The following is a 27,042-nucleotide window of genomic DNA, read 5'->3' as shown; positions in this document are numbered from 1 at the left end:
TCCCCCTGAAAACCTGCTGGCAGGACAGTGTGGGTCTCGGCATGCAGAAAAGCCTCTCTGAAAAATGTACACAGAGAGAACATCTGGGGCAACCCTCATGAAGTGGCAGCTGTAGGATTTTAAGTGGCTTTGCAAAAGAAACAGTTGTCTCCCAAACAGGGTTTTTGAAAAGGAGAGTCCAGCTTGAGACGGACCTTAATGTCTAAATTAGTAAGAGGAAGCAGGGCTAAATTACCTGCAGTATTGACTGTCGAAGATCTCCTAAAGTTTTTCTTTTATCAAAGGTGAAATCCCACGTGCTTTCTGCTTGAGAGACTGTCGGGTGCAGAGCCCCATTGAAGAAATGATACTGAGGGCCCAGGTGCAGATGCAATTCAAAACTATTGTTTGCAGAATCACATTCTGCCCTTTAAAGAGGAATAAAAATACACAAATGCTAAGTTTTTATAACACGGTTTCATCCCCAAACAAAAATACTTGATTTATAATATAAATAAGTTCTCTATTCTACCTAATTATCACTAATGTCCTTTTCCTCCATGCTCCAAAAGTAACTCATTTAAGTTTCTCAATGAATAGCAAGTTTTCAGCTCTGCCACCATGAATTCCAAGGAAAATGAATTTTAAGACACACTGTGCAATATTATTCTGAAAAAGTATCCACGCTCAGAATCTTCCAACCCTGAGACTACAGTTACAAATATGCTAGAAACCTCTTCCTGTAATGCGTTAAGTGCCAGATTTTTAAACTTCTGTCTCACCCTTACTTTCACTAGACCCCGTAGACTCTTCCGTAAAATATTTAGAGTGGATCTCAAGATCCTCCAGAGTCTACTCTCCCCAGGTCGAAGGTCCTCAGCTGCAGCCTGGTGCTGGCTGCTTTTCTCTGAATCCGCTCGGCTCCCCTAAGGCCAGTGCTGGCTACTCCACTCCTGGCAATCTGGCCAAGGGAGAGCTGGGTGAGGCCACTGCTCAGGTTCTCCAGACACAATTCTACTAATGTGGCCAAAGACAGCACTAACTTTTCTGATGGTCACATAAAAAAGCTTAGTGCTGGCTGGCTAAACCCATTACGTTGTTGCCCCTGTTGCTCTGAACACCCACTGCTAATGTGCACCCATTCATGCAGGTTATCTTTCCTGTTTAAGATGTTTTACTCTAGGTTGTATATTTTTAGTGTCTTGATTTCCTTTGACAGCGGTTTGCCATTCAATCCATTTGCCACTTTTTTCCCCCCAGCTTCAAGTCAATGATAAAAATGCTGAACACATCCCTGCTACATAATGAGCCAGCCACGTGGAGACCACGAGAACATCCACTTCCCTAACCCAATACCCCACTGACCCTGTCAGAGAGCAACTAAAGATCCAGTTTTTCAGGGTCCAAGCTGACACCTCAAAAGAGAACAGGAAATCATCAAGTTCTCACAAACCACGCTTGGGATAACCCGTTACGGGTTTTTGCCAGAGAGTTAGCAGAATCCACATTCCTTCCTTTTACCCACCTTGGGTCTTCTGTCACTACGTGTCACTTCTCCACAACTAAAATAAGGAGGGGTGATTTTCACAGCGGGCTCTTTGTACCTAGAGCACCACCTGACAGGCCAGGATACAATTCATTTAGCGTCCTGTGTGTTTACCAAGTTCTCCAGTGTTCCCAGGCTTCATCCCTACTCAGCAACGGCCATTCGTGTGACATGATTGCATTCGCCATCACAGAGAAGGATCATTTCAAAGTAGAAGATACTCTCACTATAAAAATTCAGCAGCTACACAGACACTGGCATTAACTGACTTTTTTTTCTTTTTAATTTTTCTGATTGAATACTTAAGACCTAAATTAGATCCCCATTCTCCAGAAAAACCATTTGAACTCTAAAAGTAGGTCAAACTCACCTTTTTCTTTGCAGTTCAATGTTGGCCGCATCCATTTCATTCAGCAAATGACCTGGAACCCCGTACCTTGGATTGGCTCGAGCTGTGAAAAAAATGTCATTAACTTGGGCTGACTACACGAACTCTGGTTGCTGGACACCTGGTAGCAGGGAAAAGTAGAAAGTGCTGGGAGCTAGGAAAGCTTGTACTAACTATCTCTGTGAACACGAACTTCTCATGGATCTAAGCTCTCCCATCTGAAAAACGAAAACATTACGACCAATGAAAGATACATGGCTCTTTAAGCCAAGCTAGTAGAAGGAGTCCATTTCTTTGATTCTCTTTAAATACACTTTTAAAAAAGAACACCCACTATTTTCTCCCTGATAACAAATGTAGTAACTGGTCACTGCAAAAATTCTGGAAAGTATTTTTCCAATATAAAAGAAATAGATATCACCTGTAATCCCATTCCCAAGAGATACTCCTAAAATTTATTATATATACTTCTGGTCTCTCTTCTATGTACCTGCGCAACATGTCTGTTCGTGCACACACGCATGTGTGCACATACACACGCTTATTTAAAGTAGCACTGTATTTAACAAATCTGTTACATGCTTTTTCATTTCACATTTGTGTTTCTCCAAAGTTTTAAATGATTGCACAGTAGTCTATTCTATAAATAGCAGAATTAATCCTACCAATCTTTTCTGTTAGACATTGGGGTGATTTCTAGTCATTATTATAAGATAATGGGAGTAACGAACATCTCTGACATCTTTGAACATCAATATTTATACACAACTCTGATTATTTCAAGACCAATTTGTAGAATTACTGGTTTAAGGTTTTTAAATACACATAACCTAATCGGTTACACTACTTTATATACCTAACCAGACGAAGTGCCAACTATCGAGAACAAGATTAGCAGAAACATTTTACTTGGCAGGAAAAAAGTGGCATCTCACTACCGTTTCAATGCCTGGTTTTTGATTATGAGTTAGGCTGAATTTGTTTTTCCTTCACTTTATTGGTTGCTCTTCTTCTTTTGTACATTTGCTTATTTATACCCTTTTCCCAATTTTCTATTAAGCACAATGGAATATACACGAGAGCACTCTGCAGACTGGAAATAAATGTCATATGTTTTCCTGTTTCCCACAGGGCTTGTCATTTGCCTTTTAGATTATTAAATGTTTGTAACATTTTTCCTTAAATTTTCTTTTTTTCCTTTTAAGCTTAGAAAGGTCTTCTCTACCTTAAGATCAGAAAATACATGAGGCACCTGGGTGGCTCAGTCAGTTAAGCGAACGACTTCAGCTCAGGTCAGGATCTCACGTTTCACGAGTTCAAGCCCCACATCAGGCTCAGTGTGGACAGCCCAGAGCGTGGAGCCTGCTTTGGGTTCTGTCTGTCTGTCTGTCTCTCTCTCTCTGTGCCCCTCCCCCACTTGCACTCTATTGCTTTCTCAAAAATAAATGAGCATTAAAAAAATTAAAGAAAGAAAAAGAAAATATGCTTATACATTTTAAGGTTCCCTTTTAACAAAAACATTAAAGGAACTCGAATTTCATTCAAGCGACGAATACGGTCACTTGATTACACTGACTGCTAATTCAAGTGATTAGTAGCTTACTTCCAGCTCTATTTCTTGAGTGATTTCCCTTTCCTCCCATTTAGCTGAAAAGTTACCTTACCACGGGTTAAAACCTTAAAAACCCTGGACGGGTATCTGGGCTAGCTCTACTCCAGTGATCTGCCCACCTCTCCACATTAAGCACTGTGCTGTCTGAACTGCTGGAGCTTTTACAAACAGGTTTTTACTGATGGAGTAAATTCCCTTCAGTAGGTCCTGCGTCAGTTTCCGTTAACTCACCTCTCTAGGTGAATTTAGAATCATTTTGCCATGTTCCATCCCTTTATTCCCCCCAGAAGTCCATTAAGATTTCAGCCAGGTCTTTATTCAATTCATAAGCTAACTAGAAAACTATCATTTAGTACCTAGTCAAATCATACACATACTAAAATTCAACTTGGGGAAAAAGAAATACTCCATCTGAACACGTTCTTTTTTGTTGTTAATATATATTTCTAGAACTGTGAATTTTGCCTTCACGGTATTTTTATCAGAACCATTACCGTATTTTTTCCCCCTTCAAAAAAATAAAGCCTACAATTTCTGGTTAAACAGAATAACTGTGTAACAGTTTTAGATCCAGAAATTTTATTTCCTTTGACTCATGTGCAAATTAGTAACTGCTCTCTTCTTGTTCTTTATAAAAACGATTACTATTTTCATTCTCTAAGAACAGTGTCCTCATTTGCAACCACAGATTTGCCTCAATCCAAGGAACTTCCCTGGTTAGGATTTTTACTTTTGAGTGGACTTTGGGAAGTGACCAAAGTCTACACACTTTGATTCATGTTAGTGCTTTCAATTAAAAATGTATCACTGTGGGGGGGCCTGGGTAGCTCAGTCGGTTAAGTGTCCAGCTCTTGATTTTGGCTCAGGTCACGATCTGCCGGTTTGTGGGACTGAGCCCCACGTCAGGCCCTGTGTTGACAGAGCACTAGATTCTCTCTCTCTGCCCACCCCCCCAAATAAACACTTTAAAATAATGTATCACTGTGGGTCTCAGTGTTTAACCTCCCTGTCTTATGAGCTGTCTTAGAAGGTTTAACAAAGAATGTTTTGAAGATACTTCAATTGCTCAGAGACTACATTAATTATCTTGAGGGAAAGGAAAAAAGAAGTAAAAAGGGGACATATGAAAACAAGACTAGGGCCCCTTACAACTCAAAGGCAACAAACACATGGCCAAACGACACAGCCAAGCCTAAGCACAGGGCAATCACAAGCAAGTCAGTCCACACAACAAGAACCCATTATGTGATCCAAGCACCTGATTTTGAAACACTAACTATGGCCTCATATTATTAAAGGAGAAAAAATAAATACAAATATATAACTATAAAATGACTGTTAGATATCTTTTGCATAATGTGTTTCCTCCTGTTAATCTTGAAAATATTTAAAAATGTTCCAAGAGTAAACTTTTTAAGTTTATTGATTTATTTTGAGAGACAGAGACAGCATGAGTGAGGGAGGGGCAGAGAGAGAGGGAGAGGGAGACTCCCTCCTTGCTGTCACTGCAGAGCCCATGTGGGACTCGTACTCACGAAACCATGAGATTATGACCTGAGCTGAAACCAAGAGTCGGATGCTTAACCGATGAGCCACCCAGGTGCCCAAGAGTAAACTTTCTTTTAAAAGGGTAAAAATTCAGGGGCGCCTGGGTGGCGCAGTCGGTTAAGCGTCCGACTTCAGCCAGGTCACGATCTCGCGGTCCGTGGGTTCGAGCCCCGCGTCGGGCTCTGGGCTGATGGCTCGGAGCCTGGAGCCTGTTTCCGATTCTGCGTCTCCCTCTCTCTCTGTCCCTCCCCCGTTCATGCTCTGTCTCTCTCTGTCCCAAAAATAAATAAACGTTGAAAAAAAAAAATTTTAAAAGGGTAAAAATTCAAACAGCATTACATATTTATCACCTAACGTCATCAACTTAAACAAATAGAACATTTTTCTTTCCATACCTTCGGGGGGCCTCTGCAACTGGGATTTCCGATAAAACAACATGTAGGCACTTTCTTTACCCTGAAACTGCTGTTCAATATCTTTTTCCTTGATTGGTTGGACTTTGGAATCATTTATATCAAACCAGTGGGGACAGGAGTTTCTGTCATTTAATCCTGGGGATTCTGAAGTATGCATCTGGAAAAGGTGTTGATCCTTCTTTTGGAAATCGGACTCAGCCTGGAGAGAACCATTCTTCAAGAGACTGACTGTACTTTCATCTGCACTGAGCAGAAATATCTGAGACTGAAGCTGTAAGAACTAGAGAGAGACAAAAAACAAATACTAAGGTTAATAAAAAAAAATTTTTTTTAATAAAAAACTACATCTTCCTTTCTGTGACTAAATATTTGAACTTCACCTTTATTTTTGGCCTACCCAGCTAAGAAGGGAAAAAAAAAAAACCCGTTTGAGTCCTGATGAGACATTTAATAACAATCAGAGTGCTCTCCTTTAAACAGTCTAATAGTCACATCAAGGGAGAAAGCTGCCGTGCCACAAGCCAAAAAATACTTTAATTATACCTCAATAACACTAGTTTTGAAAAGTACTTTACTAAAAGAGATTAGGCAGAACAAACACTTTTGAGATGTTTCAAACAGAGTATAAACAGAGCATAAAACAAAGGCAATCACAACAGTGAAACGTTACGGAAGAGAATTTCAAAACTAGTGACTCAGACAAACTCTGTCTGAGTAATAAAGGAATAAAGTAATAAAGGAATAAAGTAATAATCATAAGCTGAAATTGTCATTTAACATGGACTAAATTGAACGTTGTCGGTCCAGGAAGCTGACAGGTTAGCTCAGGAAATCAAAGCACAGAAGGCTTAAGTCTTAATCCTAAAAACTATGAATCAAGTTCTCGCTAAAGGGTTAGAAAGAAAAAACCACTCTTTCCTCGTTGCCTATCCCCTCTTTCAGCCCTACTCTTGTCCCTCCTCACTCCCTGATTGCTGTGTGGCCTCGCGTCTTCTTGCCTCACAGCGCGAAGTTACTTTATGCAGGAAACCACCTGGGAGGTGTGCACAACATCTGCTTAGTCCATCAGTCAATATGGAAAGGTGACTCTCATTTTCCACTTGGAAGAATGAATGTGCAGCAATGCCAACTCTCTCATCAAAGTAGGATGGTGTCGCAAACAGAAGGGAAGGAGTATATGACCCAGACAGTATTGTTACCACTGTGTACAAAAGACAGTAAAAGGGTTTTGTAGCTGACTTGCTTAGGTACAATCAGATAACAGTTGGAAAACTGGGAGTAATGAACTTTCTGGTTAGCCATTTTTTTCTTCGTTTAATAATTGAGGATTAATTCTTTTAAGCCTCAAACTTGGCACAATCTGGTCCCAGTAACAGCAGAGAACTTTTATTGGACTAACTTTCCTGATAAGAAATGATAAACTCTAGACAAAATAATGAAAACAAATGTTCGGAGAGTAACCAAAAACAGGCATAAAACAGGGGACATAATCCTTCAAAGGGAAGCAAACTCGATGAGTTTTACATTAACCCACTGCTTCCCAGTTTGTAGCGGTGGAGGGGTTCAAGCAAAGGGCAGGAGCCTTACTGAGCCAAGGAAACAGAATTTGAACATGCCAGAGAGGCTAGAAAGTGAAAGAGCCGTATAAAGGAGCCTCAAATCTACTCCAAATCCCCCTCGAATCCTTGGCTGACTTCTGAACAGTTTATGCACAATCCAAGACGCACAAAACCCCACAGGAAGCAACAGCTGGTAGATTCTATCTGAGCAGAGACTTTAGCATCCTGCTGCTGGACAGAAGAACGGGGAACTAAAGTCCTGGCAAGTTACAGGAGTATGACAAACATCTCAGGCTTTCCACTGAAATCCTAGAAGGGCCATGCCTTAGGCTGGGGGCTGGCAAACTTGTAAAAGGTTGGACAGTAAACACCTTAGGCTTTGTGAACTTAAGAGGCAAACTTGAGGACATTATGTGGGCACCTATATAGCTTTTTATTTATTTTTTTTATTTTATTTTTTATTTTTTCAACGTTTGTTTATTTATTTTTGGGATAGAGAGAGACATAGCATGAACGGGGGAGGGGCAGAGAGAGAGGGAGACACAGAATCGGAAACAGGCTCCAGGCTCCGAGCCATCAGCCCAGAGCCCGACGCGGGGCTCGAACCCACGGACCGCGAGATCGTGACCTGGCCAAAGTCGGACGCTTAACCGACTGCGCCACCCAGGCGCCCCACCTATATAGCTTTTTAAAATAAATAACCATTTAAAAAACAGGGCTGTACAAAAACAGGCAGTGGCCATATTCTGGCAACCTCTGTCTTAAGAGGGAGGACCAGGCGTGTCTCAGGACTAACAGCAACACTGCAATAGGCCCACCCTACAAACTGTAAAATGAAGCTACCAGAGGATCAAGACGATTCAAAGGTAATTTAACAGCCTGGTATGACATACTGTGAAACTCTTTAGAGGACAGCACCCATAGGCAATATAAGATTAAATGACATGCAAACAGGACAGTGTTTCTCATAATCAAGAGATGACACGGTCAATTCACAAGAGAAAAAAAAAGTTAATAGAAACAGACCCAGAAACGATCCAGACATTATGATACCAAGAAATTATTACAAATACTTAATTTATATAGCTTAATAAAGCCAATTAGACTTTCAAAAATGTGGGGCGCCTGGGTGGCTCGGTCGGTTAAGCGTCCGACTTCAGCTCAGGTCACGATCTCGCGGTCTGCGAGTTCGAGCCCCGCGTCGGGCTCTGGGCTGATGGCTCAGAGCCTGGAGCTTGCTTCCGATTCTGTGTCTCCCTCTCTCTCTGCCCCTCCCCCGTTCATGCTGTGTCTCTCTCTGTCTCAAAAATAAATAAACATTAAAAAAATTTTAACAAAACAAAAAAAATGTATTTAATTTATAAGAAAGGATGAACAGAGTGGGTTCAGATAGGGAGTTTCAGTGGAGAAACGGACACTCTCCATTACAGCTAAGTGGAAATTCTAAAGCTGAAAAATACAGTATCTAAACAGAAAGTTCACTAGCTGGGCTTAATGGAAGACTAGATATAGCAGGAGAACCAATGACCTTGAAGATGAAGCAATGTAAATTATCCAAATTGAAGGAGAGGTAAAAATTTTCAGAAAAAGAAAAAAAAAAACCCAGTTATCTAACATCTGTGAGGAAATCCAGAATGTTCTAATACATATGTAACTGTAGTCCTAGAAGGAGAAGAGAGATAATGGGGCAGACGATAAATTAAGAAGACAGTGGCCAAAACTGAAGAAAGACTTTAAGTTACAGATACAAAAAACGTAGCAAATACAAAGCAATTAACGCAAAGAATACCATACTGAGACACATTATTGTTAAACTGCTGAAACCATGGGGGGCCTGGGGGGCTCATTAGGTTAAGGGCCAACTCTTGGTTTCAGCTTAGCCATAAAACACTGCCCTGACAGTGTGAAGCCTGCTTGGGATTTTCTCTCCCCTCTCTCTCTCTCTGCCCCTCTCCAACTCACACTTTGTTTCTCTCAAAATAAATTTTAAAAATAACAAAAAAGAAATAAACTGCTAAAAATCAAAGAAAGAGAAAAAAAATCTTAAAAGCTGGCAGAGAAAAGGACACATTACGTTCAAGTCACGGAACCAAAATAATGGAAGCCAAAACATAATGGAGTGTCATCTTTAAGGTACTGAAAGGAAAAAACAAAAAACAAAACCTATAAAACCAGAATTTTATATCCTGCAAAAATATCCCTTAAAAAAACTGAAGACAAAATAACAATTTCAATCAAACGAGCCGAGAATATTTTCACCAAGACTCGAAGAGGGACATTCTCAAAAGACTTGAAGTTCTATTACATTCCAGGGCAGTGATACCAGATGCACGGCTGAATGTGCAAGAACCAGTGAACACCAGAATAGATAAGCATAAAACACGATTTTTTCATTCAGTTTTTTAAAAAGTTGCTTGGGGAGCCTGGGTGGCTCAGTCACTTAGGCCTCCGACTTCAGCTCAGGTCTCGATCTCACAGTGCTTGAGTTTGAGTCCCACATCGGGCTCTCTGCTGATAGCTCAGAGCCCAGAACTTGCTTCGGATTCTGTGTCTCCCTCGCTCTCTGCCCCTTCCCCATTCGTGCTCTGTCTCTTTCTCAAAAAAATAAACATTAAAAAAAAAAAAAAAAAAAGCTGCCTGAGTGTTTAAAGCAAAATTTAATAATAATAAAAATAAATAACGTAGAGTGGAGTTTACCTGTAATGGTAAAACATAAGACAACAGCAGAAATGCAATTACACCACTGTGAGCATGTTACACTGTTCATGAAGTGGTGTGCCATGAATCTTTAATTGGTAATATGAACTTACGTATAATATGATCCCTAGAATAAAAAAACTACAGAAATACAGCTATTAGCCAACAGAGGAGATAAAGATGAAATACTAAAAATCACCTGATTAATCTAAAAGGTAAGTAAGAAGGAGCAAAAAACAGGTGGCAAATAAAAACCAAATACCTCGATGGTAAATTCAAACTCAACCATATTAATGCATTAAAACCAAATGGACTACACATTCTAATTAAAAGAAACTTATCAAACTATTATCTGATAGAAAACAAACAGCATAGAAGAATCAACACATACAAAGCTACTTTCTTAAAGAGTTTAATAGATGTGATGAACCCCTAGCAAGACTGATGAAAGAGAAAGCCGAAACACCCAAATTATCAAGATCAGAAATGAACCAGGGAACATCCGATCCTATGGACAGTAAGAAGGTAACACGGGAATACTTCAAACAACTTTATGCTAACAAATTATGCTTTAAATAAAAGGAGAGATTACTTAAAAATCACAATTATCCCAAATAAAAAAGAGCCAACTTCACACTGCAAGAGACACACTTATATAAAAAAGCTTGCAAGGTTACATCAATACTAGACAAGGTAAATTTCAAGGCAAGGAATATTAGCAGAGATAAAGGAAGGGCACTGTATGTCAGCAGGCCATAAAAATCCAAAATGTGTATGCACCTAATGGTGTCACTTCAGGGCACATGAAGTTGTCCAAAGTAAAAGGGGGAGGGAGAAATCCACCATTGTAGCTGGATATTTAAACCAAAAGACACAACCAAAAGACAGAAAAATTAGTAAGGACAGAGAAGAAAACAGAACACTATCAACCAAAGTGACACAGTTGACATTTACAAAATATATCCAGCAACTGCAGAAAATAACTTTTATGGTAAATTCTGAATATTCAGCAACACAGACCATATTCTGAGGTGTGGAACAAATCTCAATAAATTCAAAAGAATTAAAATCAGGGAGAGAGCATGTTCTCAAGAGTACAATGGAATTAACTAGAAATCAATTTATGGATATAACAAAAAGATAAAAAGAAATCCCCAAATATCTGGAAATTAAGCAACACATTTACACACACACACACACACCACAAGGGAGATTACAAAATATTTTGAACAGAATGATAATGAAAACATGTCAGATTTGGCTGCAGCTAAATTAGTGCTGAGAAGGAAATTGACAGCTTTAAAAGCATCTATTAAAAGGAAGGTTTAAGGGCGGCTGGGTGGCTCAGTCGGTTGAGGGTCCAACTCTTGATTTCGGCTCGGGTCATGTTCTCATGGGTTCATGGGTTTGAGCCCCAAGTTGTGCTCCATGCTCTATGCTGGCAGTGCAGATCCTGCTTGGGATTCTCTCTCTCTCTCTCTCTCTCTCTCTCTCTCTCTCTCTCTCTGCCCCTCCCCTGCTCATGCTCGCTCACTCTCTCAAAATAAATAAGTAAACAAACATTTTAAAAAAGGAAGGTTAAAAGCAACTCAGATACCAACCCAGGAAACTAGAAAAAAGTTGATCAAATTAAATCCCAGAGGAAAAAGGAAGGAAATAATTAAAAACAAGAGCAGAAATCAATGAAATAGAAAAGAGATGATCCATAGAGAAAATCAAAAGAGGCAAAAGGTTTTGAAAAAGTTTAATAAACCTGGTAAACCCCAAGCAAGACTGATGGAAAAAAGTGAGAAAATACAAATTACTAATATTAGGAATGAAAAAAAGGAAACAACTTCAGGTTCTATAGACACTACAGAAAACACAAAATATTGTGAATAATTTTATGCTAATAAATTTGACATCACAGATAAAGGAACAAACTCCTTAAACAACAAAATTTTCCAAAATAATGCAAGAAGAGAAAATCTAAAGAACTCTACAATAAAACAAATTTAAACTATAATTAAAAAACCTTACTCCAAAAAAATTTCAGGTCTCAAGAGAACAGAAAGCCCAGATGTAAAACCACAATTATATGGCCAATTAACCTTTGACAAAGGAGGCAAGAATATGCAATGGGAAAAAGACAGTCTCTTTAACAAATGGTACTGGGAAAACTGAACAGCCACATGCAGATGAATGAACCTGGACCACTTTCTTACACCAGACACAAAAATAAAATGGATTAAGGACCTAAATGTAAGACTTGAAATCATAAAAATCATAGAAGAGAGCACAGGCAGTAATTTCTCTGACACTGGTTGTAGCAACATCCTTCTAGGTATGTCTCCTGAGGCAAGGGAAACAAAAGCAAAAATCAACTATTGGGACCACATCAAAATAAAAGGCTTCTGCACAGCAAAGAAAACCAACAAAACTAAAAGACAACCCACCGAATGGGAGAAGATATTTGCAACTGACATATCTCTGATAAAGGGTTAATATCCAAAATATATTAAAAAACTATACAATGCAAACACCAAAAAACCCCACCAAATAATCCAATTAAAAATGGACAGAAGACACGAACAGACATTTCTCCAAAAACATACAAATGGCCAATAGATGCATGAAAAGATGCTTAACATCACTCATCATCAGGGAAATGCAAATCAAAACCACAATGAGATATCACCTCATACCTGTCAGAATGGCTATAATCAAAATCTCAAGTGTTGGCGAGGATGTGGAGAAAAAGGAATCCTCGTAGACTGTTGGTGGGAGCTCAAACTGGCACAGCCACTGTGGAAGACAGCATGGAGGTTCTTCACAAAGTTAAAAACAGAACTACCCTACGATCCAGTAATCACACTACTGGGTATTTACCCAAAGAATAAGAAAACACTAATTCAAAGGGATATAGGCACCCCTGTATTGACTGCAGTGTTATTTACAAGAGCCAAACTATGGTAGCAGCCAAGTGTCTCTATTAATAGACGAATGGATAAAGATGTGGTACTTCTATACAACGGAATATTATTCAAATGAAATCTTGCCTTTGCAACAACATGGATGGAGCTAGAGGCTATTATGCTAGGTGAAGTCAGTCAAAGACAAAAACCATACGATTTCACTCATGTGGAATCGAAGAAACAAAACAAAACAAAAAACAGAAGAAATGAGCAAAGGAAAAAAAGAGACAAACCAAGAAACAGACTCTTAATGAGAGTGAACAAACTGGTGGTTACCAGAGGGGAGGTGGCTGGGGGGGATGGGTGAAACAGGTGAAGGGGATTAAGAGTGTACTTATGATGAACACTGAGAATACAGGGAACTGTTGAATCACTATATTGCACAGCTGAAACTAATATTAACACCGTATGTTACTTACACTGGAATTAAATAAAATACAATTTCAGGTCTCAATAGCTTCATCAAACATTTAAGAAAAAAATTATCAATGTGAGAGAATTCCTCCAAAAATATAAAAAAAAGGAGTATTTTCCAACTTCTGAGTCCTATATAACCTTGATACTAAAATCTGACAAAGACTTTACAAAAAAAAGAAAATCAAGACTCGTATCTCTCATAAATGCAGACACGAAAATCCTGAATATGAGCTAAATGAAGACAGCAATATAGAGAGTATCATGACCAAGTGGGATTATTCTCAGAAATGTAAGATTTGTTCAACATTAAAAAGGTCAATCAATGGAATTCATCACATTAACAGAAAAAAAGGTGTACAAGACAAAAAAACCCCACAAAACTGAGTCAACATTTGATAAAATCCAACGTCTACTCAAGATGAAATGATCAGTCAACTATGAATTAAAAGCTAACTCCCTCAAAATTACAAAAGGTATTTATATTTTTCTTTTAAGTATTCTGTTTATTTTCGACAGAGAGAGAGAGAGGAAAAGGGAGGGAGGGAGGGAGGAAAGAGGAGAGGGAGGGGGGAGAGAAGATCTAAAGGGCGCTCTGTGTGCAAAGCAGAACCCAATGTGGGGCTTGAACTCACGAACTATGAGATCATGACCTGAGCTGAAGGCAGACGCCCAACCGACTGAGCCACCCAGGTGCCCCAGGGTATTTATATTTTTTAAAAATGTGCACAACTAATATCATACTCAAGAGTAAAATACCGAGACACTGACCCAATTATTTTTTGTTTTCTTAAAAATTTTTAATATTTATTTTTGAGAGAGGGAGAGAGACAGAACACAAGTTGGGGGGGGGGATCAGAGAGAAGGAAACACAGAATCTGAAGCAGCCTCCAGCCTCTGAGCTGTCAGCACAGAGCCCGACGTGGGGCTCAAACCCACGAACCATGAGATCATGACCTAAGCAGAGGTTGGAAGCTTAATTGAGCCACCCAGGGGCCCTTACCCAATTGTTTTAAAGGAAAACCTGGGGGGCGGGGGGGAGTTAAGATGGTGGAGTAGTAGGGGGAACCTGGCCTTGCCTTGTTCCTCGAAAACAGCTAGATCAACATCAAATGATTCTGAATTCACACCTAGAAAATCAATCGGAGGATTAAGAGAACATTCTGCGCATCTTGAGGGAGAAAATGTGGCAGGTGCAGTGACATGAATTAGGGGACAGAAGAGCTGTGGTGCATGGAAGGGAGGAAGCCCTTTTTGCGGAGAGGAAAGGGAGAGGGGTTAGAGAGACGTCATGGGGTTCGTGCAAGAAAAGCACTCCTCCAAACCCAGTGACTGGGGAATCAGGAGGAATGGACTATATCACCAGTTTCTGCAGAGTGGAACTCAAAGTTGGAGGTTATCAAAGTCTACAGCATTCACAGGAGTTGATCTCGGTGGGCAGCTGCGCTCCTGGGGAGGAGGAGGGCAAAGGCCTGGGAGAGGACAGTGGAGTGTGGGGATGCCCCAGGTTATACTGGGAGAGAACGTTCCATTTCCTGGAGTGCATTAGGAAGAGAATATATTGCCTCTTCAAGGACAAAAGACCTGGCTGGCGCCTTTGAGCAGCCGTTCAGCACCAGGGGACAAAGGTGCAAACAGAGGGTGGATAACCTGGCCGCAGCTTTCTGCTGTGCTTCACCATAAACTCCAGGCACCTGCTCGGTCGTGCGACTGCTTTTCTGGGACAGGCCGGCACCAGGCGCAGCGCTGCAAGAATGCGACGCTCCCTGGAGGGGAGTGGATCCAGCGTGTGCAGGGTCCTTTAAAATTTGGAGTTCCGCATCCTAGCTGCGTGCCAAAGATAACCACAAGAGATAAACCAAAGGCTGTGTGTTGACGGCCTGGGCACAGAAGGGTTGAGAGCAGGGATCTGACAGAAACCTGGGACACAGAAGGGGAGATTGTTCGCTGGTCTGTGAGGACTCCCTGAACAGTGGCAGATGTGAGTTCCCCTCTCCTCTCTGGGGAAGAGAGCAAGGTGACACCATCTTTCTCCGCCCACCAGCAAGGCCAGCACAGCGCCCCCACCGGCGGAAGGTGGAACTGCTTACACCAAACCACACATCCTGTCCCCTACAGGTGCATCTTTTTTTTTTTTTTTTAATGCTTTATTTTTGAGAGAGAGAGAGAACCAGTGCAAGTGGGGGAGGGGCAGAGAGAGGGGGACAGAAAATCTGAAGCGGGCTCTGCACGGACGGCAGTGAGCCTGATGTGGGTCTTGAACTCTGAAACCATGAGATCATGACCTGAGCCAAAGTCGGAGACTCAACTGACTGAGCCACCTAGGTGCCCCTGCGTGCAGCTTTACTAGGGCAGGTCTGACCGTGAGCCAGCACGGCAAGACTCTCCCTCAGAGGACCAGCACGCCCCCCAGCTCCACATGCACCAAGTCTATGGAACATAAAGTGCTCTGAAGCATCACCTTCAGTTCTGGGGGAAATAGGACCAGGTTTTTGTTTTTTTTTTTTTTGCATCAGGCTTATAGTTATTTGTTCATTTGTTTTTTCGTCTCCTTTTCTTGTTGTCTGGATCAGGCTTTTTATTTTTTTCCCCTTTCCTTCTTTTTTTTGGAACTAGGCTTACAGTTTTTTGTTTGTTTGGTTTTTTTGTTCCTTTTCCTTTTTTGAATCAGGCTTTTTAAAAAAATCAGTCTTATTTTAACAAACAAATCAAAGCACACCTAGTTAAAGGTCCAAATGCTCCCCACTGCAAGCAAGGATGAACTCTGCGTAGGACTGACCTGGGGGAAAGAGCAGCCAAATCACAAAGCAGAGTGCACACAGCATACACCGGAGTGCTTCCTGAAGCGCTAGGCCTGGGCAGCCCGGACGTGACCCCTTTTCTTAACATAGCATTACTCTCAGGAGCAGGACATGTAAGCTTTCGTAACATGCAAAAAACAGAAACCTAGACAAAATGGCAAGGTGGAGGAATTCTCCCCAAAAGAAGTATCAAGAAGAAACCACAGCCAGGAATTTGCTCACAAAAGATGTAAGCAATATATCTGAACAAGAATTTAGAACAACGGTCATAATAACACTAGCTGGGCTTGAAAAAGCATAGAAGACACCAGAGAAACCCTTGCTGCAGAGATAAGAGACCTAAAAATCAGGCTGAAATAAAAAATGCTAACTGAGATGCAAAACTGACCGGATGTATTCACAAGGAAGATCAAACCAGCAGGGGAACGAATAGGTGACACAGAAGATAAAACTATGGAAATAATGAAGCTGAAAAGAAGAGGGAAATAAAACCACTACATCACAAATACAGACTTGGGGAATTCAGCAATCCATAAAGTGCAATAATATCCGTATCACAGGGGTTCCAGAAGAAGAGCAGGAAAAAGGGACAGAAGGTTTATTTGAACAAATTATAGCTGAGAACTTCCCTAATCTGAGGAAGGAAACAGGCATTCAAGTCCAAGAGGCACAGAGAGCTCCCCTCAAAAATCAGCAAAAAAAACTCAGAGCACCTGGGTGGCTCAGTCGGTTGAGCGTCCGACTTGGGCTCAGGTCATGATCTCGCAGTTTTTGAGTTCAAGCTCCGCGTTGGGCTCTGTGTTGACAGCTCAGAGCCTGGAGTCTGCTTTGGATTCTGTGTCTTCCTCTCTCTACCCCTTCCCTGCTCTGTCTCTCTCTCTGTCTCTCAAAGATGAATAAACGTTAAAAAAAAAAATCAGCAAAAAACAGGTCAACATCAAGACATACCACAGTAACACTTGCAAAACACAAAGATAAAGAGAGAATTCTGAAAGCAGTTAGGAACACAACGTCCTTAACCTACAAGAGCAGACACATAAGGTTAGCAGACCTGTCCACAGAAACCTGACAGGCCAGAAGGGAGTGGCAGGAAATATTCAATGTGCTAAATGGGAAAAAAATGCAGCCAAGAATCCTTTATCCAGCAAGGCTGTCATTCAGAATAGAAGGAGAGATAAAGAGCCTCCAAGACAAGCAAAAACTAAAGGAGTTTGTGAACACGAAACCAGCTCTGCAAGAATTATTAAAGGGGACCCTTAGACAGGAAAAGAGAGACCAAAAGCAACAAAGACTAGAAAAGAACAGAGACAATCCACAGAATCAGAAACCTTACAGGTAATACAATGGCACTAAATTCATATCTATTGATAATTATTCTGAACGTAAATGGACTAAAATGTTCCAATCAAAAGACACAGGGTATCAGAATGGTCACAAAAACAAGACCCATCGATATGCTGACTCACAAAAGACTCATTTTACACCCACAGACACCTCCAGATTGAAAGTGAGGGGTGGAGAACCATTTCTCATGCTAACGGACATCAAAAGGAAGCTGCAGTAGCCATACTTAGGCAAACTAGATTTCAAATCAAAGACTATCATAAGAGATGAAGAAAGGCACTAGATCATTATAAAGGAGGCTATCCAACAAGAAGATCTAACTACTAAATATTTATGCCCCTATCTTGAAAGCAAGCAAATGTACAAATCAATTAATAACTAACTGAAAGAAGCTTGTTGATAACAACACAATAAAAGTAGGAGACTTTAACACCCCACTTGCAGTAATGGGCAGATCATCTAAGCAGAAGATCAACAGGGAAGCAGGCTTTGAATGATCCACTGGACCAGATGGACTTAACAGATATAATCAGAGCATTTCATCCTAAAGCAACAGAGTACACACTCTTTTTGAGTGCACATGGAACATTCTCCAGAAGAGATCACATGATGGGTCACAAATCATGCCTGAACCAGTACAGAAAGACTGAGATCCTTACCATGCATATTTTTAGACCGCAACACTATAAAACTTGAGGTCAACCATAAGAAAAAATTGGGGAAGCCCTCAAATACATGCAGGTTAAGGAACATCTTACTAAAGAATGAATGGATTAACCAGGAAATTAAAGAAGAAATTAAAAAAATAAATGGAAGCAAATGAAAATGAAAACACGACACTCCAAAACCTTTGGGATGCAGCAAAGGTGGTCATAAGAAGTATTATATATTGTAATACAGGCCCTTCCTCAAGAAGCAAAAGTCTCAAATACACAACCTAACCTTACACCTAAAAGAACTGGAAAAAGAACAGCAAGTAAAGATGAGAGCAGAGACAAATGATACAGAAACCAAAAAACCAGCAGAACAAACTGATCAATGAAACTAGGAGCTGGTACTTTGAAAGAATTAAAAAAACTGATAACCCCCCTAGCCAAATTTATCAAAAATAAAAGAGGACCCAAACAAATAAAATCACAAATGAAAGAGAACACAACCAACACCACGGAAACACAATTATAAAAGAATATTATAAGCAATTACATGCCAACAAATTTGACAATCTAGAAGAAATGGATAAATTCCTAGAAACATATAAATGACCAAAACTGAAACAGGAAGAAATAGAAAATTTGAATAGACTCATAACCAGCAAAGAAACTGAATCAGAAATACAAGATCTCCCAAAAAACAAGAGTCCAGGGCCAGATGGCTTCCCAGGGAAATTCTACCCAATATTTAAAGAAGAATTAATACTTACTATTCTGAAACTGTTCCAAAAAATAGAAATGGAAGGAAAACTTCAAACTCCTTCTATAAGGCTAGCATTACCTTCATTCCAAAACCAGACAAAGACCCCACTAAAAAGGAGAATTACAGACCAATTCCCTGATGAACATGGATGCAAAAATTCTCAACAAGATCCTAACAAGTCCAACAGTACATTAAAAGGATTATCCACCACAATCAAGTGAGATTTATTCCCGGGCTGCAGGGGTGGTTCAGTGTCTGCAAATCAATTAACGTGATACACACCTTAATAAAAGAGAGGATAAGAACCACATGATCCTCTCGATAAATGCAGAAAAATCATCTGACAAAATATAGCATCCATTCTTGATAAAAACCCTCAAGAAAACTGGGACAGAAGGAACATACCTCAACGTCATAAAAGGCCATATACAACAGACCTGTATCATCCTCAATGGGGAAAAACTGAGAGCTTTTCCCCTAAGTTCAGGAACACAACAGGACGTCCACTCTCACCATTGTTGTTCAACATAGCACTGGAAGTCCTAGCCTCAGCAATCAGACAACAAAAAGAAATAAAAGGCATCCAAATTGTCAAGGAAGAAGTCAAACTTTCACTCTTCACAGATGACAGGATACTCTATGTGGAAAACCTGAAAGACTTCACCAAGAACTTCACTGCTAGAACTAATTCAGCAAGGTTGCAAGGATATAAAATCAATGTACAGAAATCTGTTGCATTTCTATACACCAATAATGAAGCAGCAGCAGGAGAAATCAAGGAATCAATCCCATTTACAACTGCACCAAAAACCATAAGATACCTAGGAATAAACCTAACCAAAGAGGTAGAAGATATGTACTCTGAAAAGTTTACAACACTTATGAAAGAAATTGAAGACACAAAGAAATGGAAAAACATCCCATGCTCATGGACTGGAAGAACAAATATTGGTAAAATGTTGATAGCACCCAAAGCAATCTACACCTTCAACCCAATCCCGATCAAAATAGAACCAGCATTCTTCTCAGAGCTAGAACACACAATCCTAAAATTTGTATGGTACCACAAAAGATCCCGAATAGCCAAAGTAATGTTGAAAAAGAAAACGAAAGCTGGAGGCATCACAATTCTGGACTTCAAACTGTATTACAAAGATGTAATCATCAAGACACAATGGTATTGGCACAAAAACAGACACATAGACCAATGGAACAGAAAAGGGAACCCAGAAATGGACCCACAACTATGTTGTCAGCTAATCTTTGATAAAGTGGGAAAGAATATCTAATGGAAAAAAGCCTCTTCGACAAACAGCGCTGGGAAAACTGGACAGCGACATGCAGAAGAATGAAACTGGACCACTTCTTACACAGTACACAAAAAATAAACTCAAAATTTGAAAGACCTAAATGTGAGAGGAGGAAACCATCAAAATCCTAGAGGAGAACACAGGCAGCAACCTCTTTGACCCTGGCTATAGCAACTTTTAACTAGACACATCTCCGGGGGCAAGGGAAACATGCAAAAATGAGCTCTTGGGACTTCATCAAGATAAAAAGCCTCTGCACAGCAAAGGAAATAATCAACAAAACTAAAAGGCAATCCACAGAATGGGAGAAGATATTTGCAAATCTGATAAAGGGTTAGTATCCAAAACCTATAAAGAAATTACCAAACTCAACACCCCCAAAACAAATAATTCAGTTAAGAAATGGGCAGAAGACATGAATAGACATTTCTCCAAAGAAGACCTACAAATGGCTAACAGACACATGAAAAATGCTCAACATCACTCATCATCAGGGAAACACAAATCAAAATCACAATGAGATACCACCTCACACCTGTCAGAATGACTAAAATTAACAACTCAGGAGACAACAGACATCAGCAAGGATGCAGAGAAAGGAGAACCCTCCTACACTGCCAGTGGGAATGCAAACTGGTGCAGCCACTCTGGAAAACGGTATGGAGGTTCCTCAAAAAATTACAAATAGAACTAACCTATGACCCAGCAATTGCATTACTAGGTATCTACCCAAAGGATAAGAAAAATACTGAATCAAAGGGGCACGTGCACCCCAATGTTTATAGCACTACTATCAACAAAAGCCAAACTGCAGAAAGAGCCCAAATGTCCACTGACTGATCAATGGATAAAAAAGATGTGGTGTAAACACACACACACACACACACACACACACACACACACACACACAGAGGAATACTACTGAGCCATCAAAAAGAATGAAATTTTGTCATTTGCAATGACGTGGATGGAACTGAAGTATATTAGGCTAAGTGAAATAAGTCAGTCAGAGAAAGACAAATATTGTATGATTTCACTCATACGTGGAATTTAGGAAAACAAAACAGATGAACACAGGGAAAGGGAAGGAAAAATAAAATAAGATGAAAACAGAGAAAGAGGCAAACCATGAGAATCTTACCTACAGAGAACAAACTGAGGGTTGCTGGAGGGGGTGTCGTGTGGGGGATGGGCTAAATGGGTGACGGGCATTAAGGAGGGCACTTGTGACGATGCTGTTGTATTACAAGCCCTTCTTTTTCTGCTTACTTCTTGATTCCATAAATTATTTGATTTGATAACTTAATAAGTAACTTAACTGAATTTTAACCATTAAATAAAAAAAGTGATTTTATTTTCACCTAATTCAAATCTCCTTTGCAAAGCGATCATAATAAAATTTCCCGGGATGGGACCTCCTATACAGATGTCATGTATTACCTTTCGCAGTGGTCCATACTGTTTTCTGTACTTCTTGTTCCAAGATATTCCTATCTTTTTCAAGAGTTTCTGGCCCAGCTGATCAACAGGAATCAGATTACTCTCCTCCTTGTGAAAGAAACACAAGATCATTTAGGAAAATTTGATGAGATGTAAATGTAACATTTACAAGTTCAAAGGGGCCAATAGGATTATATCTAATTAAATGTGCCTATGACAGCTGAACATGGAAGTGGATTAACCATAACTACTTCAAAATAAAAAACGTTTTTTACAAGTAGATTAAGCCTCAGTTTAGAAAACTTGAATTGCGCTTTCCTGTGCCAAAGCTCAAACATTTAAGGAGCCAATATCCAAAGAGTATTCTGAGGTTTGGTAAATTCCTGATATTTTATGGGATGTTTACAAGAGATATTTAAGCGCAAAAAAGGATTATCAATATCTTTTCTGAATGTTTCCAGATATAAAGCAGTTCTAAAAGGGAAGAGGAAGTGACTGTTTGGGGCTGAAATGTACCCCCTCCCCACCCCCACATTCATACATTGACTCCTGAACCTTCAAGATTTCAACTATGACTATATTTGGACAGGACCTTTAAGGAAGTGATTAAGTTAAAAATGAGGTCATTAGGGTGCATCCTAGTCCAATCTGACTGGTGTCCTTATAAGAAGAAGAAATAATGGACACACAGAGACACTGGGGATGCACATGCACAGAGGAAAGGCCATGTGAAGACACAGCGAGAAGGCAGCCATCTGCAAGCCAAGAAGAGAGGCCTCGGGAGGAAACAAACCTGCCGGCACCTTGATCTTGGACTTCCAGCCTCCAGAGCTGTGAGAAAATAAATTTCTGTTGTTCAAGCCACCCAATCTGTGGTATTCTGTTACGGCAGCTCTAGCAAACTAATACAGTGGCCCCAGACCAATGCAGTTAAAGGACTCAGACTAGGTCCGTGGTAAAGAATTAAGAAAAATTGTTCACAGGAATGAATAAATACGTAAAAGGAGACCTACCACCTTTACAACACAGCACTAAGCAAACGTTAAAAGTCACAGACTTGAGGTATTATCAGCGTATCAGTATTAGGAATGAAAAAGAGGACATAACTTCAGGTATTACAGGCATTAGGAAGGGTAACGTGGGAAAATAGCAAATTCCAAAACAATATGTAAAGTGAATCCCAATTCCATTCAAAAGGACAGTAGTACCAAAAAACCCCATAACCCAATCCCAATATATATATATATATATATATATATATATATATATATATATATGCATAAACACAGAGAAGAAGCAGAATGTAAAAAATATACATCAAAGTATTAACAATAACTGGATATTTGATTTATATTTTTATTATCTTGATATATTTCCTAGTATTTTTTCTCTCAAATTTTCTACAAATATGAATTTTTTTATAACCAGAAAGTCTCCAATAAAATAATTATAAAAATAGACACAGAGAATGTCCCAAAGGAAAAAGACTGTCAACGGTACCAGAATCAGTTCTACCAATGAAATTTCATGTATCTATGTGCATGTCTGTAATATACACACATGAAAATATAAACTCTACCTGTAGTAAGATTGCTTTTAGAATTATCAATGGATCATCATCAATCTCCTCTTTATTCTGGAGATCTGGTTTACTTTTTTCCTCCTAGAAAGGAAAACAATAAAAAGGTTTCTATCATTACTCCCTTAAAAGGTAATTAACAAAAGAGAAATGTTTGTGCCATGGAAGTTTCAAGAGGGAGAAGGGAGAGTAACAGCATCGTAATAACTTAGATATACTTTGGAATCAGGCAGACCTGGCTCTGAATTCCAGTTTTGGTTGAATAATCCTGAATAAGCTACTTAATCTCTGCAGATCATTATCTGCAAATGGAACTGTGAGATAAGCCTCCAGCACAACACACGCTCGGCAGGTTCTGACATTCTCCCAGCAAGCACTACCCCAGCTGCACCCTACAAATCTTGACAGGTTGTGTGTGAATCACTAGCAAGCTCAGCTTCAGGCTCCCTTCTATTTCCCAGTCGTCTTAAGTTTTCACCCCATTCTATGAAGTTATTTGGGAACATATCAAAATAAGGTATTTTTTTTGATCGAATTTTTGGTACATGCCATCTTGCAAAAGCATTTCGATTTGACTTAAAACCATAAATACAAATAGACCTAAACAATTAACACAAGACCAAAATACAGAAAGAGTAAAACAATATGGTACATTAAGTATAATCATCTTTACCAATTACTAAAAATGCTGGATAAAGTAAACTCAACAATAAAAAGCAAAGGCATCTTTTTAAAACACACACTGAATTAGCAAGAGAGTATCAGGGAAATCCTGAGGGAAAAAGTGAAACGGGAATCCAGGGAGGAAATCCAGAGCTGAGGCCTCCAGCCGTCCAACCTGGCCGATGCAGCTTCCACTTTGATGCTCATACAGGACATGGTTTGGGAGGCAAAGCCTCAAGACCTCCAAAAGTACGGAGTTGAATGACTGGTTTTCCAAACAACCAGTTTTGCAGTTCTCTGACACCATCTGGGTGTCCCACAATTCAGTCCAGTTCTGATACGAACTTCACTCAGTCCCACAGGACTGTCCCCACTTCAGACAACAGCCACAAACGGGGTCCTGCGCAGGGTCCAGGCCACCTGTGCTTTTGCCTGGCTGATTACAAATTCTAGGGTTCCTACAACCCCCACTTCAGGTTTGAGAATTTCCTGGAACAGCTCACAGAACTCAGGAACTTGTACACCCTGTGGACAGGGTGAGGTCGGGAAGGGTCCTGAGTACAGCAGGAACCTCTGTCCCTGTAGAGTCGGGGTGGGCACCCTCCCTGCACATGGATGTGTTCACCAGCTCACAAGCTCCCTTAGTCTCCTTGCTTCAGAATTTTAATCAAAGTTTCAGTATGCAGGCATTACCGATGGACTGAATTCAATCACCAGCCCCTCCCCGGGTCAGGGACTGGGGCTAAAAACACCAACCCTCTAAGCATGTGGTTGGTTCTGCTGCTGATCAGCCCTCATTTCGAAGGTATCTAGGTTCCCACCAAGAGTCACCCCATTAGCATGAACTCGGGTATGGTTGAAAGGGGTTCGTTATGAATAACAAAAGACAAGCCTATCACTCAGGAAATTTCAAGCTCTATTCCAGGAACCTGGGGCAAAGACAGAATATAAATATGTATTTTTTAATTATACCACATAGACAGACTTCAGCAAAACGCTAGAAACCTGAAAAGAGCCACCCTCTCAGTATAAACATGGCCTAGAAAAATCCACCCCACAATAAAAAACAATGAGAAACTTGCTTTTACTTTGATACTAGATGAAGGTAGAAAAACACCTCCTCTAAATTTATAATCACAAGTCCCCACTTGGGTTTGTGGCCCACATGGTGTGGCTCCAAAACCACTAGGTCAAAGTTAAGGGTTGGAAGGGACCCTAGGCATGTGGTAGAGACAAAAACTGATCTTTCTCAGAGGAAGGCACTTTCAACCTAGCCCATGAATTACTCCAGTAAATCATGTTCTTAAAAAAACCACCAATCAAGCAAGACTACAGTCTAAAATAACAAAATCCCAAGGAAATAGAAGCAGTAGATATCCAAGCAGACCTACAAAGTCTTCAGATACTGCAATTATCAGAATAATAAAATAATATGTTTAAAGACATGACTAAAGAATAAGAGGTTTAAAAATGGTAGAAGAGGAAAGGCAGGCCAGCACTGCCCCTACGTGTCTCGCTGGTGTGGGTAACTGACAGGCTAGGCCCAGTCCTCCTCCACTCTGCCAGTGGTGTGGGTAACTGACAGGCTAGGCCCAGTCCTCCTCCACTCTGCCAGTGTCCAACCTTGGCCTTGTCCGGACAGTAGGAACTAGCCCTGGGCTGCCTACTGGGAGTTGTTGTGAAGGCTTCTCTGACCCCTTTCTTCAAATGTGCAAGGTAATATTCAAAGTGATGTCAAAACCATCAATGAAGCAAAAGGTCTCTCCGGAAGCAAAAAGCAGGGGCACCTGGGTGGCTCAGTCAGTTAAGCATTTGACTTTTGATTTTGGCTCAGGTCATTATCTCACGGGTTGTGGGTTTGAGTCCTATGTTGGGCTCAGCGCTACCAGCACAGAGCCTGCTTAGGATTCTCTGTCTCTAACCTTCCCCTCCTCTCTCTCAAAATAAACAGGGGGGAAAAAAAAAGGAAGCAGAAAGCAAAGATCAGGCTCCTTTTTACAACCAGATCTAGAGTCACATTTTGCCGTTAATGGCCTCCATACTAGAAGAAAAGGGATCATCTTCTAGATACACTAAGGAGACTAAAATGTTGCCTTTATTATACTATACTATATTATATCACATAATACATAATTATTGTTTTTTAAAGTAAACTCTACCCCCAACGTGGGGCTTGAACTTACAACCCTAAGATCAAGAGTCCCATGCTCTACCAACTGAGCCAGGCAGGCACCCCTGGAAAGCTGACTTCAAACTCATGAAAATTATGTCAGATTGGTCATGAAAGTTATTCCTTTGCAGACAGCAGCTACTAAAGAACTCCATGAACGCAGGGAATGGCTCCTTGAAAGGAAGAAGAAATTGCCAAACTATAAGCAGAAAGAACATGTAGCTATGATTAGAATATTTGGAATCCTATGTCTCTAGGCACAAGCAGTCTCTCAACATAATGGCGATACAAAGATAAGCAGTGTGCAGATGTACGTATTGAGGTTGAAATTTTTAAAGCATTAATCATTATTTGAACATCACAAAGCTCTGGATGAAAAAACTAGTGATTCTGAAAGAACAAAGGAAAAAATTTAACAAACGGGATGCTTCATAGAAGGCATGAATAGTAAAATATACCAAGCACAAAGGGAAGCATTCTGATTGTTCTTTAAGCCCCAAGAAAGACCTTGCTAAAGTAACAAAGCGTCAAGCGTAGAGAGGCAGTGCAGAGAGCAAAACCAAACGAAAGAATGCCTGTCTCTCTTCCCCAGTCACATAACAGAACCAGGAGAAGAGCCCAGTGATGCTAGAAAAGAGCTAATTAACTCTGAGGAAATGAACACAAAAGGGCAGGGATATCCAAGGAAGCACAACCCAAAACGAAGACACGGAACACAGAATCAATGCTTGAGACACACTACCTCAGCAGTGCAGGAGTCCACCTGTGTGTGTGACCTCCACGATAAACTTGAAAATGAAACTGCAGAAGAACAAAGACTGATGATAAATCTCATCAACTATAAAAGTGCCGGAAATCAGACAGCGGCTGAAGAAAATCTGCTGTGGGTATTGAGGGGAGCGGAGACACGCTCCCTGCCCTGGCATCTGACCGGTGCAGAAAGTGGGAGTGCTCTCTCGGACTGAAGAGACAGGGCAACACTGGAAAACAAGGTTACACCGACGAGGGCGGAGCTGGAAAAAAGAAGTCAAGACCACGGCGGGCAAGGCAAAGAGAAAAAAAATAAATGAACAACCCGGTATTTATTGGATCTGTCCTCAAGCTTTTATCAGAAACTAAGAAAAACCTTCAACACCATCTTTTAGAGAGAAGGGAACTGAGCTAATTTAATTGTCTGAAAAGGGTGGGGGGAGAACGGCTGCTTAGAGA

General features: G+C 40.3%; 1 protein-coding gene across 13 annotated transcripts in view; it reads right to left on the bottom strand.

The window, feature by feature from the left end:
* Positions 1-27,042, bottom strand: part of USP40 (ubiquitin specific peptidase 40) — a 90,711-nt gene that overhangs the window by 44,716 nt on the left and 18,953 nt on the right. For 12 of the 13 annotated variants that reach the window (XR_009254061.1, XR_009254062.1, XM_058700671.1 and 9 more), the window contains 5 exons: positions 23,001-23,084; positions 21,422-21,529; positions 5,469-5,769; positions 1,896-1,977; positions 236-407 (listed from right to left, as the gene is read on the bottom strand). Coding sequence is in view for 10 of the 13 variants with exons in the window: in XM_058700671.1 (XP_058556654.1) it covers positions 236-407; positions 1,896-1,977; positions 5,469-5,769; positions 21,422-21,529; positions 23,001-23,084 (747 nt within the window). In the remaining 3 variants the exon portion in view is untranslated. Of the gene's footprint in view, positions 1-235; positions 408-1,895; positions 1,978-5,468; positions 5,770-21,421; positions 21,530-23,000; positions 23,085-27,042 lie in introns of those variants that run through there. The other variant, XM_058700730.1, reaches the window with a different exon arrangement.

This window comes from Neofelis nebulosa, chromosome 2 (genome assembly GCF_028018385.1).
Source record: "Neofelis nebulosa isolate mNeoNeb1 chromosome 2, mNeoNeb1.pri, whole genome shotgun sequence".
Taxonomy (NCBI): Eukaryota; Metazoa; Chordata; class Mammalia; order Carnivora; family Felidae; genus Neofelis; species Neofelis nebulosa.
This window is presented reverse-complemented; position numbering and strand designations above follow the sequence as displayed.